At 42.7% G+C, this 14,254-nt stretch overlaps 1 protein-coding gene across 11 annotated transcripts in view; it reads right to left on the minus strand.

Moving 5' to 3' along the window:
* Nucleotides 1–504: 504 nt before the first annotated feature.
* MTCL1 (microtubule crosslinking factor 1) overlaps nt 505–14,254 on the minus strand; it is a 102,647-nt gene continuing 88,897 nt past the window's right edge. For 7 of the 11 annotated variants that reach the window (XM_030265989.4, XM_030265990.4, XM_072924508.1 and 4 more), the window contains 4 exons: nt 13,709–14,014; nt 11,438–11,469; nt 8,299–9,853; nt 505–1,759 (listed from right to left, as the gene is read on the minus strand). In XM_030265989.4, coding sequence (XP_030121849.3) covers nt 1,550–1,759; nt 8,299–9,853; nt 11,438–11,469; nt 13,709–14,014 — 2,103 coding nt within the window. In that variant the 3' untranslated portion in view covers nt 505–1,549. Of the gene's footprint in view, nt 1,760–4,749; nt 4,808–8,298; nt 9,854–11,437; nt 11,470–13,708; nt 14,015–14,254 lie in introns of all 11 variants that reach the window. The other 4 variants (XM_072924510.1, XM_072924514.1, XM_041714697.2 and 1 more) reach the window with 1 other exon arrangement.

Consider the following 14,254-nt stretch of genomic DNA (forward strand, 5'->3'; position numbering starts at 1 on the left):
AACAGATGGTCCTAGGCAAAGTAGCTTGAGAGGTTTCCACCTCTCAGAAGCGTGAATTCTTGGCTGCGTTTACTTCAGTTTTACAAAAGCCCTGGTTATTGGTCTCTGTGTGTAATGCAGATGGTAAGTAAGCTTAGATTAATACTGGACATGTCATATTTCTGGTGTTCCATTTAGCTGGCTGGTTTTCACTCCCAAGAGTAAGAAAACAACAAGCCATAGTGCCTCAGAGAAACTGAGAAGATGGGTCCTACAATCTGTGTGAGTTGATGTTTTGTGGAGTTTAGGGAGGGAATTTAGAAAGCTTCCCATGGTCTGATCCAGTGTTCACAGGAGTCTGTAGAGCACAGCATAATATTTGGTTTTGCTGTGATTTATTTAATATAAGGAAGCTTTTTTTCTTCCCTTATGAATAAAGAAGGAATTCAGGGGATTTTATGTCCCCCAGTTAAATGAATCTGAGAAGTACTATCATAAAAAAACATTATGAAGCACTCGAGCAGCTTGTAAATACTGAGGGTTTTATTTCCACTTCACATGGTCTCAAACAGACTCTTAAACAAGACCAGTTACAATTTAGTATGCCCAGAGATTTTCCATGGTTTTTCCAAAACAAAGGAAGTTCTCAGTAAACGCTGTACATAGCCAGTTGAACTGCTAACAATAATTTAAAAACTCTTTTTTGTATAGTCAATGCAAGAATACCAACAATAAAAGTACAGTACAGGTAAATTCACAACAATATTACAGTGAAACAGATTGACTCACATTTATGTGATGGTACAGTAGCAGTATGTACATGCACTAAAGTGCGAGGACCCAGAGGCATGCAAGTCAAGTATTGTAGGTGTATTTTACAGCTAACTCTGTAAGACTTTCTGAGGCATTCTTTTCTTTTTTTTTTTTACACATTTACCTGTGTTTACCTGTATTCCCCTCCATCTCAATTAATTACAAGTCTAGTGAACGAGCTTAATGGCTTTCTTCACTACTTAAAAGGTATCGCTTCAGACAGTTGAAGCATCTTTAAGAATTTTACCTTTAAAAACTGATAACACTGACATTAAAATAGAATAAAATTAACTTAAGACCCTAGTTTTACATGAAATAAAAAAAACCCAAAAAACCAACCCAAAATACCCAAAACTAAAACTGAAAATGTAACAGTGCAAATATAACCAAAAGGCAGTCAGTATTTGGAGAGAGCACGAGCAAGTATTCAAATTCCCTTAAAACTTAATTTACATTTTATTTTAAATCTTACTTTTATATCATTTTAACCCTTTTTTTTGTTGTTTTTGTTAATATACTGTATGTAGAAAAGATGGAGACAAAAATAGTTCTCTCAGCTATGAAAAAAATTAAGTTATTACAGGCACATAAACTGTTTCATTCTAGAAACACCTCTGTTTCCCAGGTTGCACATTCAGCAGCTGTGTCTGAGAACATTCTTTGACCTCTCCAAGTGGACCTTGCTCCTTCATGGCAGAGACGGCTGGCGGGCGACCTGGCGGAGGCGAGCGGTGGCCTGCCCTGTTCCCATGTGGAGTCAGGCCGGCTCACCTCCCTGGCTGGGGGTCTCTGCCAGCATCTCCTTGCTTCCACACTCCTCTGAGGAAGTCAGGTCTCCGGTGGACTGCGGCTGTGAGGCAGTAGGGGAATGTGAGGCCCATCGTGACGGTGGGCGCCGGTTCGCTGGTCTCTCTGGCCGGGAGAAGCAGGGTTGGAGGGACGGGGCTAGTGCAGAACAAGGCAGTTCCTTGGCAGCCAAGAGAGCAAAACAGAGGTTAGTGACTTGCATTAGAGACCGTCAGGATGCGCGAAGAATTAAGAAACAAAACCGCCAAACTAAAGCTAAGCGTGTGTCAGGGTGCGGGACAAAAGCAAGCAGCAAACACCTGGCTGCGTGAGGGATCCAGGTATCTGCATCTGAGTACATGATTTATGGAACAGGTAAGGAGACAATGAAAGAAAGAGGGTGAGTTGGAGTAGCTGACACACTTTCAATTGCTATTTCTCCTTGTGCTAGAAAAAGAAGAGCTGAAAAGTACATTTGCATAACAATTCAGGATAATCCACTATTCAACACTTTAAGTGCTGACCTAGCATAAAAAGACTAGGTTTGGCATTTGCAAGACAGGTGAAAAAATCAACCACCGTCTCCTTTTTTCCTCCTTCAGAATTCAGACTTGACATGCAGGAGACTTCTTAGCACAGAATAATGACTACAGGGGTAGTTATGATCTCCAGCTGGGTTAAAAATAAGGCTTACCTACAGACTTGATTTTCTGGAACACTACTTCTAATTGCCAGCTGCTGAAGCCTGAACTACAGGATTCAGAGGTACTCTATATTAAAGGCAACATTCGCAGAAATGGAAGAAATTGTAAATTTTATTCCTTCACCAAGTTTCCACTGTTCTGGCTTGCTTATCTTGCCTTTGCAATTAGAAACAATCTGTGGTTGCGATTTTTCACCCTGGCACTAAGTTGGTAATGATTTTAATATTTATAGACTTTGCTCAAAGTACAGTTGCACTTTTTGCTTTGCTCTGAATGCTCCCTACATCAAGATGAGTGACTGTGAAAGCAAGTCTGTCTCATAGGGCCAGAGCCAAAGTTGCGAATTTCACTGCATACTTTGAAATTTATAAAAGCAAGTCAGAGTAGTTTTCCAGCACCTAGCAATGTGTACACTAAACAGCAGTCACTGGAATGTACAGGGCAGTTCAATAAAAACCAAAGTCAGAATGCAAATAAAGTGATAAATGAAGAGAGAGACCAGAAATGATACAATGCAAAGGAAAAGCTGTGGCACAGTAAAACGCAGGGACACCAGGGCAGCAGGGAGGCCAGGACTCAGCACATTGTTTCCCATGGAGAAAGAGAATAGTGACTAAGGTGGAGAATATTGGAGTAGGTAACATGATGTGATTGACAGTGAACAAACAAGGTGATACGACATTGAACTTCTCAGTTGCAGTGGAAGACCAAACAAGAATGTCATAGGACAGAAAGACCAATTTTGAAGACATAGAGTTGAGGTATGAGAAATGGAGCTGCTGACACCTGTTTAGGAGAGAGTGCATTTTTGGACTTGGGGAAGCCTCAGTGAAGGGTCAGTCCAGGTGTTTTGGGAAGCATGCAGCCAATGGGGTGATCTACAGCTGCACACCAGTGCTTGAGAAAGAGCTATGGCCAGCTGCCCTCAGCACTTGCAGAGCACCTCAGCCTGCACCCCCTCCTCTCTGCATCCTCACCCCCCACCCCATCTCTGCCCCATAAACTTTACAACCCTCGCTAAAACAGCAGTAAGGCTTAAATAGAAATTGGTGCTAACAAGAGGATTGAGTGTGTGTCCTTACTTCACCTTATTCCATTGTGCCTGGGGCAGCATATGGTCTGTGAAAGCTGCCACTAGACTCAGATTTGTTAAGAGAAACCCATCTGTGCAGCAACAGTCATGGGCAGCACAACACAGTGAAAAGAGGCTATGAGATTTGCGGGTTTTGTCTTAGCCTCTTTCAAAAAGGAGGCTTAAAATGATATCTTTATAGTGCTGCTTGCTCCTGGCTGCTTTATCCTAGTTTCAGAGCAGTAAAACAGAGTTAGCACAGAGATAACAAAATTTATTTCCACTGCTGCCTCCCCGTTCAAAAGCCTCTTTCCAGCACACCCGCAGATGTTGGTCAGCTTTTACCAAGCAGCAAGGTTAAACTCATCTTATCTGTGATGTACACATGTCCAGCAGCACACAAGGCTGTGCTAGTGATGGATATTGCTCCAGGGCCAAGAGTGACTGGCAGCAAAATCTTAGAAAGTGCTGGCTGCTGAGTAAGTCACCCCACCCTGCAGCGTGGAAATCCAGCCATGACAAGGAAACTCTGCTGAATGGTTTGTGAAAACCCCTCCTCCCTTACTACATGTAGCTGTCATAGCTAGAAATTTTTTTTTTTTGGGTTTTTTTGGTTTTTTTTTTTTTTTTAATAAATAACCTGTGAGTAATTTAGTTTGGTAGTTGCTCAGAGGTGTAGGTGGATAGGCAGCATTTCTTAGCCTGAACACTGAAAATGGGAAAGATTATTTCAGCTTCAGTTTCTAGCTATTTCCTAAAACAGGCTGTCAGCCACCATGGCTATGTCTATATTAATAAATAAAGAAAACAGTTTTCTCTTCTCTCTGAGGCAAAATGGATGGTCACAGCTTATATCTGCACAGTGTGTACCCTCTACTGTGGCAACTGCAGCCACTGGACAGAACTGGGCCCAGAACTGCTTAATGAGCAAAGGTGACTTTAGCCTCTAGCTCCAGGCTGGTGCTGAAGCTCCTTCCCAGCCCTCTCCACCTGCTGCTGTAGCCAGAACTAGAGGGAAGGCATCCTGGGGCAGCCAGAAGCCTTGTGCAGTGCTGTGCATTTGTCATGAATCTGAAATCTGGATCCCTCCCCAGCATTTTTGCATACCTTTGTGCCAGTCTTAAATTTTGCCACTTTAAAAAAGCTTAGCAAAAAACCCCAACAGCACAATTTTTGACTTAATGTGACCTCTTCCCAGCCTGTGCTGCTGCAGGACACAGCAGATGTGCTCCTATCCTGAGCTCTTCCTGATTGTGACATACAAAGAATCCCACAGGGATGTCAGGTGCATGCCGATACCTCTGGAGTTGTGGTCATTTATTTCCCTCTGTTAACCCACATGTTCAAGAATGACCGCCTTCGGAAAGCTCTGGAAACAAGGTAGAAAGGACTTACAGCAGTGAGGCAGGCAGGGTTAGAGTCCCCAGGGGGTAGTTAATAAGACAGTTTGGTTCTGGACAGAACAGACAGAAAAGAGAAAGAAAGCAAGTAGGTTGGAAAGAACTGTTTTAATTGATTATTTTTTTAAAGTGAAGATTTCATGTCTGCAAGGAAGAAGTCTCCCAGTGTTACTACTCATTCAGATCATGTTACCAGTGTTATCACAGGGAAACTAATAATCAAAAATAAAAGCCAAGCCACTGGAAGGAAAAGACTTAGAAAGAAAGGAAGCAAACAAACCAATGTTTTACAATCCTAGCACAGTTTCAGAAGTGGATATAACAATAAACAAACCAAACATTTCTACTCAGCAGAGAAAGATATCTGGTTTTTTTTGCCAACCTTGACTGGGGCTAGGGAAAAAACACATTACTATGAGAGGAATAAAGCTGTGGGGTTTTTTCCTTCATTTGATTTCAAGAGAGCGTTTCTGCTTAGGGAATCTTTAATAAGCAAAAAAATGGCTGTTATTGTTTGTTGCTTACACTTCTATTACTCAGGTTTCATGACAACTCTTTGCCTCACCTTTCTCCGTTGTTTCTCTTCAGCAGTGATGCTCGATGGGAAACTTAGGCTTAACCAAAAGCCCTTTAATTCTGTCAACACCTTCCCTGATTTTCAGCATTCCCCCTCCCATGCTGAATGGCTCAGTGACAAGCCTGTGGCAATTGCTTGGCCCTGGTGAGCAGAGGATGCAGCACCTGCTCTCTCATCTGTGGGTCTGTGTGGATGGTCCTTTCACAGTGTTGTCTCCAGAAATGAGTCAGACTCCCAGTCCAGGACTGTTGTGTAACCTCCACGATCTACACCCTTGCTAGTCATAAAAGCAAAAATGTTCCTAAGGCTATTACATTGTTAGTTAGGTAATGCTAATCTGCATTTTTAATAGTAAAATGTATAAATCCTATGACACACACCTAAGATAGGAGTTTAGTGATTTAGCAGGATAAGACACCAGTAGGCCACACTATGTGGATATGAATTTGCCTGTAAGCAGCTCTGGGCAAGTCAAAAACACAAAGTTATTCCTGCTCTGTATGCATATACACTCACATGCACATGCACATGTACATAAATAGATAAATATATGAACTAGATTTCATATTTGCAGCAGGAATAAAGAAGGAAATGATGTAACTAAACAACTCAGAAGCTCAAACTGAGGAAAAGTCACCAACAGGTGCTGCATGCAAGTTTAATATGCTATGGCTGCAGAACCCAGAAGGCTTTCGGTGGTAAGAAGGGCACTTGACTTGGCCAGAAACCAACAGGTCAGAGGGAAGCAGAGCAGGAATCTACAGGAGGGTGGAAGCATTGTGTCAGCGCTGCCCCAAGCACAAACCTGCCTCCTTCAAGATCATAATTCCCTGAACAGCTTTGTACAAAATGTGCTAAGAGACTTTGTACAAAGTGTAATTTGTGTGGTCAGGGTAATCCACAAATAACTCAAGGCACCTGCAGAGTCTAAACTTATTTGTGGGTGGTTTTTTTTCAGCAGCAAACCCACGCTTCCCTTGAGTACATCTTCCAGAGCACCATCTCAGTTAGGAAAAGCTAAGCTCATTGTGGAAATGCCCACCAGTTTCCTTTTCAATCCACATTCCTGAGAAATGCTAGGAGCAGCCAAAGAACAAAACCTGTGCATGTAGACTACAGTCATAGCAACCATGTAGGAGCTGCAAGGAGAAACAAGTCTTAGCTCTAGGGCTCGTAACTCAAAAAATTAGGCAAAAGATACTGAGAATTCACAAAAAGGAGCAATTTTCTGCCAGTTTAAGGGTCAATTATTTTTTGATAAATAGCATTGACCCAAATCTTTCTGTGCATCAAACTCAGGTACTGTTGCTAGTTTGTGTTTTGCCAACAGGAATTTGTGATGATGTGGGATGACATCCATCTATTTATATTTGAAACCTACTGAGGCAGTTTAAAGATACAGGAGGAAATCAAGAATTTCCAGAGTTACCTTGAAGGCAAAGCTGAATTGAACTTGTTAGAGTACAACACACTTCCTAATACAGACCAGTAGTGTATTCCCAGTATTTCAAACTAAGGACAAAATACAGAGAGAGCTGGAAAATGTCAAATAAATGAGGCTGCTTCCCACCTTTATTCACTCTGAGGTTTGTGCACAAAGACCACTTTCACTAACTAGTATTTATAATGTGCATGTGGTTTCTTTTCTTTTCCTTTTTTAATTGGAAAACTTCCCTGCTTATATCTGTTTAAACTGCACATAGGGGATAAATCCTTAGGTTTGGATTGTCTGTTCGGAAAAAAAGATCACATCATCTGAGCAATACCTACAAAAAAGGAACTGAGAACCACCCACTAGGTAACCAAAGATTCCAGGATATCCCTGGATATCCTTCATGCCACATGTTGAGTTAGAAACCGAGGTTTGAACCTTCCCTTCTGAGGTACCTGAGGCAGGGGTAGTAGGAGTCTGCCCAGAAAAGGCAAGGTGGATGTATGGGGTGTGCAGGGGTTAAGGAGCTGCTTCCCTGGAGCCAGGGCCCATGACAAGACTAGGATGCTGAAGGGACAGCACAGGGCAGAGAGGATGAGGAGTCCTTGCCTCTGCTCTGGGGACTGTCACCAACCAGCAATACACACCCCTTTTCATGGCTGTACAAGAAAGGCAACACATGCACATAAGAGCTGGGCATAATTCAGCTTTCCTGGATTTCTTAACAGAAAGACTTTCAAGTGCTTTCAAAGGTTCACCAGAAACAGGAGATTTAAATACTGGTAACTGAAAGCTTTCATCCATCATTACACCTTCCATTTTTGTTTATTGCTGTTACACCTGAGACTGACCCCCAACATCTGGGCACACTTGCTGCGACAGATGATGACTTGACAAAATACCAGCAAGGAGTTCTTAAGCACTAAATAGGTATGTGTCTAGATTAGTTGATTACATGTGTATTTTTTGCTTTTTGTTATTTCTGTGAGGCAGCAGCAGTCAGTACCAAACATCATGCCATTCAATCACATTCACAGACCTGAGCCAAACTTAATCAGATACATTCAGGAAAGATATGCTGAAGGCCCTGAAGGCTTGCTCCAGGGTACTGTAAAGACTATTTTTCACAAAAACTTGTTAAGACCCATTCTTGTGTAGGAGAAAGAATCTACCTTTCCATCCAGCATAAAAATTTATTCAAACCCAGTGTCCCTAGAGCACCTGTAACCAATGGTGTATTTTGTGGCAGAAAACCTTATACCAGCTGTTCAGGGAAAAAACATTTTTTATCCCATAAAGGCTAAAACTCTTCTGATGCTTTCAAGCCAAATAAGCTGCCAGGATAGAGATTCAATTCTTTCATGCATTCTTCAGTGATTAATCCAAAGTTTCATGACTGGAAATTGCTGGTGGTACCAGGACAGGACTAGGATATTCACTGTAAATACTCAGTAGGACCGCAAGAAATCTCATAATACATTTTCTCAAAGAAGAGTGCACTTAGCTATAGGAGGAAAAACAAGCAAATTCATTACCTCTATGGACCCTGGATCTACTTTGACAATTTCTCCTGTGCTGTTGTCATTGCTAAGATTTGGTGGGCTGTGTGAAGGTAGCCTTCTCTCTTCCTTTAAGGCATGCTCCAAAAGTTTCTTATTCAAGATCCTGGCAGCATTTTCTGCAAGTGTGTACCCTGGAGGAGCAGATAAATCCTGCCTAATACTTGTCACCTCAGATCCTTCTTCCTTTTGTGTCTCTGTCCCCAGACGGAGAGGACTGGGTGATCTGCCACGGGCATTTGTACATGGCTCCTGTAATGTGCCCAGTTCTGCTCTGGGTTCTGCTGACCTGGACCGGCTGCCAGATCTCGGGCATTTTTGGAAAGTCTCATGAAAGGTGGGGCTATGGTCAATGATGTTAAACAAACTGGACAGGCCATCATTGATAGTGGTGTGGACAGGACTCTCCCGTGTGGTAGTTGATCGAGCCCAAGCAGACTCGCTGAATCCTTTCTGAGGCGTGCCAGGCAAAGTCCGGTTATTTGGCTGGTCTGATTTGGGAAGGACTTTCCTTTGCAGCTTTGGAGAGCCGTATTTGGGGGAGCAGCATGTGCGTTCAAACTTAGCCTGGACCTTTTCAATGACGGGGGTCACCTGCCTACTTCTTAGACTTCTGGATGGTGATGAGACAGGTGTGGACCCCCCCTTTGGTGTCAGACACTTGTGTGGACTGCTGGTGATACTGCGCAGGGTTTCTGTCTGCAAGCCGACGCTGATGGTCTGGGTGGTCTGTGTCCCTGTTGTTCTCATGCCGTTGGTTTGGCACGCCGTGTCCTTAAACTGAGGCTCTGTGGAGTTGGAGCGTATTGCGTTCCGGACAGAGAAAGCGACCTCCTTCATGTCATCACTCATGTTCTTGGACATCTCCAAGCTGTGCAAGGGTGAGGCAAAGCCCACAGTAGTGCAAATAGGACGTTCAATGGGATGAAGACCGTTCTCCAGAAAATCTTTATGGTGTTTGGCCAGGTCACAAGACCACCTTCCAAACATATCCGAGGAAGCACCTTTTGTCTCAGTGACGTTCCCCATAGCTTTGGTCACAGAAAACAGGAAGTCTGGCTCAGCCTGGTTTTTCCCTTCACTGCCAGCTATCACTGAGTTATCGAACCTACGGACAACTGGTGGGCTGTGAAATACCCGCACTCCCATTTTGTCATTGACACTGTGACTCCTCGTTGGCTGCTTCTGGCAGTGCTCTGGGCTGGTCATGGTGTTGGTGGTCATAGTGACACTGGTGGTGAGGTACCATGAGGATGCCTGGAATGGATCTGAAGCAGGATCATTCCCAGCTTTTCCAATTTCTGTCCTTTCTGCCCAACCCTCTGCAGGCTTGTCAGTTGCCCCACCATGGCTCTTAGCATTACTGTAATCCCAGTTTTTGTTGAACTCCTCAATGTATTTCAGATCATCAGGAGACAAGGGAGGTGTTATATCATCTTTGCTGCCAGATGAAGGTAAATTTTTTTCTGGTAGAAATGGAGAAATATCCATCAGGCGCTGAAATTCGGACATAGAAGAAACGGACATTGCCCTGGAGAGAGGAACACAAGAGAGTCACTCATGTGCCTGAAATCGTTGTACAGTAACTTATTTTCAGCAGCAAACTCTGGAAACCCAACTTTCATCATCTCCTTACATATAAAACCCTTCAATCATTGAATCATAGACTGTCCTGAGTTGGAAGGGACCCACAAGGATCATCAAAGTCTAACTTTTGGCCCTGCATACCCCAAAAAAGACACGATGTGCCTGAGAAAATTGTCCAAACACTCCCTGAACTCTGGCAGGCTTGATACCATAACCACTTCTCTAGGGAGCCTGTTCCAGTGCTCAAGTACCCTCTGAACAAAAAACTTTTTCCTACTTTTCCTTCCTTTAGCCCTTTCTTTCATTTAAGTCCCCTTTTACTTATCTTTGATATAGCTGTGAACACAAACATCTGTGATATGCCATTAAAAGTACCAAATGGTTTATTAAAGGTTCTTAATTTACTACTTTCTCATGGATTACTGCTAGGTAAGTATCTGTAATGTGGAGCAGTAGGATGCATCTCAGAATTATACCATTCACAGGAAATGAGTGTTTGTGACAATGCGAGGCACACTTTTCAAAGCAAGTGTAGAGTATTTCTGACCTGCTGGGAAATCATCAAGTCCACCCTCACTCCTGAGACTGCCCAGACTGCACAGCTGGAGTGCAGTGATGTGGGACATCCAGCAGAAATACTGCTACATTGAACTGGCTTGGTGAGTTGAGCTCATGCTGAAATTTAACCAAGGGAACCTCTCTAAGTGATAATGCTGAATTCTTAGCTCTTCCGCATTTTACAAATTTGTACAAATCACAGGCATTCAGGTGAGTTATCCTACTGCTTTATTTTAATTAAAAAAAAAATCAAATGGGACTAAATAAAAATGCAAGTAAGTGTAGTTATCAGAGCTGGTTCAATGAGGTAACTCATTGAGAAGTCAGTGATCCAAAGGATAGAGCCAAGTCACACTGTGAGTTTTTAATCAAGAGGTCCTGCTGTAGTTAGGGTGTGTCTCTGTTAGGGATTCAGGTGAGTATGGTTTCTAAATGGATATACTAGTAAGATGCTCTGGTTTGCATCAGGAGAGCAATCTCAGAGAGCAGAGGCTTCATTCCTTTGGGATGAAAATGAGCTGGGAGATGTTCTCCAGAAGCACAACGAATGCATTCTAGGGTTTGGTGGGTATTCAACCCATGGGATAAGACCAGAACCAGTCCAAAGCAAAACATCCCTGACATGCAGCAGCATATCATGTCCTCAGCACCAAGTGTTTTCCTTTACATATGGATGTCTGCAGTGTGTACTGCACTGCTTGCTAAGGCAGGAGTAGATTTCACTGTAAGGTTCAGCTTCATATACTTTCATAGTTTGTTCTTTGTGCATAGCAGCTGAATGTGGCCCAAGTTAACCAGAGGAGAGATGAAGCATATTGAGACAAATGAATCCCTGGGTGCATCCTTTAATCTGGCTTGCAGGCTGTTTAGGAGGTGGCATGGCTATGTCCTGGCCTGTGGCTTAGGTGCAGAAAGTCATACCTCCAGCAGTTGAGTGTTTGCTGGGTTTTCCCTTGCAAGTTTTACTCACCTTTGAAGATTTCCTTTGTGTGTTTCTTCCTCCTGAATGAAAACAGAAACAAGCAGGATAAGTTATTTCTAAAGGTGTTGGTAGCATTAGCTTATGGGTATTTTGTCATTCTCTTCCCATTAGTTGCACCAGGTATGTCTCTAAAAAGTGTCTGATTTTCTCTCTGATATAAATTTTAACGTGCCAGTGGGAATATTCTTCACTTTGTACATAGGCAGGAGAGTGGGCAATCCCATCAGGATAACACACTGCAAAGGTAAAGCCTATATGCCAAATTTACAACAGCTTCGAACTTTTATATTCCTATGCAATCACAAATAGATGTAGCACAAAAAAAACGTTTTTCCCCACAATATATCGTTTCAGACTATATATTTTTGAGTGACTTTATTCTGTGGAGGCAACCTACTTTATGCAAGAAGCCTAGCTGTGCTGAAATAAAAGATAAACTGAGTTCCTTTGACATAATATTTCATTATACATTTTCTAGGGACCAACAAGTGGCACCAGTTGAAATTCCTTAAGCTTGACATATTAAATGTGTGGGAAGACTGGCTTGTTTCGTAGATGAAATACCTACAGCTTGCTAACAGCATTAAGGTGTTTTTATTTCCCAGTTATTTCCTTGTGACAATTCCCATAATGAGTTGGGGTTTTAAATAGCTACTTCTGAAGCATTTGCTCTACAGCTATTCTAACTGTTTACTTATATTTCTAAGTAAACTACAGGGAATTCAAAATAGGATCAGGGGAAAAAACAGGGCATTGGTACTGTACATATTTTATTTGACCTTGTGAAATCAAGAACATTACCAAAAGTCCATGTCAAATTGGGACTGTTTAAAAACAGCACTGCTTAACTCAGCAAATACCTTTCTGGTATTTATCCCGGGTCAGGGAAAAAAATAGTAGGAAACTGATCCTCCTTGCATTCACTGTGGTATAATTCTGGAATAACGTTGGTGGCTTCCGTAGAGTTACTGCAGGTCAGTAAATCTGACCTAACTGAATGCATAATCAGGGTGAAGGCTGGATTGACTTCTACTGCAGTTAGTACCAGAAAGAAAATAAGTGGAAGGTAGAGTCAGCAAGCTGAAGTTGCCTCTGTACATCCTCAGTTAAGCTACTCATTAAACTCCAATCAGTCTCGCTTCAGCAAACCCTCTGAGGCAAAATTACTTTGCCCAGGTTTCCCTAAAATATGCTTTGAAGGAAAGAAGCTATGAAGATATTACCAAGGGCAAATTTTGCTGCCCATCCTTTTGTTAATGGTGGTAATATCAGAAAAACAGAAAATGGAAGAGATTTTCTCTGAAAATCAGACTGAATTTGAAGGAATGGGAACTGCAATCAAAATTAAGCACAAAACTTAGTTCCCTGATAGGGTTACCAACATTCTTCACTGAGCACTTGGACATGTATGAAAAAAAGGCTAAGAAATAATAAATATGGGATTCCACACTGCCAGCACGGAGGGAAGAAAATCTAACTGGAACGCATAGCTACCTACAGCTATGTAAAAAGAACAGTCACATTTCTTGTCTCTGTAATCTTTTTTTCTCTTCTTCCTCTCAAAGAACTTGATTTCTCAATCCTTTAGTTTTATATCAGCATTTGGGGACAGGGATGCTTGGTTGCACTCAGAAGCAATATAAACAAACTGTGAAGACCTGGAACTGATGAAAATAAGCCTGCCACGGTGGAGGACACAGACTTCATTTGCCATTTCCTGCTGTCATCTTTTAGCACTGTGTTTTATATCTTTATAGCTTTATGGTGTGACTTCAGGGTAGGTACTTTGCTGATAAATAACTTTATTATTTTAACAGCTCACTTACTCATGCTGATCTGTTTCGAAAGCAACCACGGCAGAACAATCAGAAGTGCCTCTCTACTTTTAGTAAAGCACTAACTGCTTTACTAACAAAGTAAAGCCCATGTTTCTTCATAAATATGTATCTGCTTACAATTGGAAAAGATTTAAGACCTCCTAAGCCAATACATGGTGTCAAATATAGTTCTCATACATAACATGAATGGCCACAAGATGAAGTAATCTTTGGGACCTTCCGGCTGGCTTCCAGTTTCTCCCGTGACTGACACTGGTCTAATCAGCTTATAAGAAGGAATGAAAACTTGTCAATACCAAATTTACTACTGGGTAACTGTAAGCAGTGCCTGTGACACAACATCTCACTTCCTAGAGCAGGGGAGCTGTATTGATTCTGACAGAAGAGATAACAGCATGATAAAATGTAGAAGAGCTCATACTTCTGTTAGTCCAGTCAAGAATTTCTCCCGCTCCAGGTGCCGAGAGCGATGCTCATCAGGCTTGTCGGGGGAGTTGAGGGACAGTGATTCCAGGAAGAGGTTTTCTGTGGCACTGCACCGGTCGCTCTCCTTCAGCTTGGACAGCGACCGCTCATCAAACTGAATGGTGTCGGAGTCGGAGTAGGACCTGGACCCCATGGAACGGGGCACGCGGAGGCTCCCCTGCGGCGTAAATGGCCGCCGGCTGCTCTCGCTCTGCTCACACATCAAACCACCTCCTCTCCGTGGGCTCGCTTCTTTCTGGAGCTGGAGACAAGGCAGATTAAAAGGAGCAGCAATTACTTCTGCAGTGAATGGCATTTGGCAGAACTCATCCTTCCCCAGGAGCGAGGCACCCATGCCCTGGGGATTACAGCCCTGCCCCAGGGGTGCACCTCCAAGGGACACTGGCCTTGCTCTACTGGTCGTTCCACAAAGAAAGACTTCTCTCGAACTTTGATGCTATTACTCATGGGATTTTGAGTGACTAAATGTATACATGCACAA

Source organism: Taeniopygia guttata, chromosome 2 (genome assembly GCF_048771995.1).
Source record: "Taeniopygia guttata chromosome 2, bTaeGut7.mat, whole genome shotgun sequence".
NCBI lineage: Eukaryota > Metazoa > Chordata > Aves > Passeriformes > Estrildidae > Taeniopygia > Taeniopygia guttata.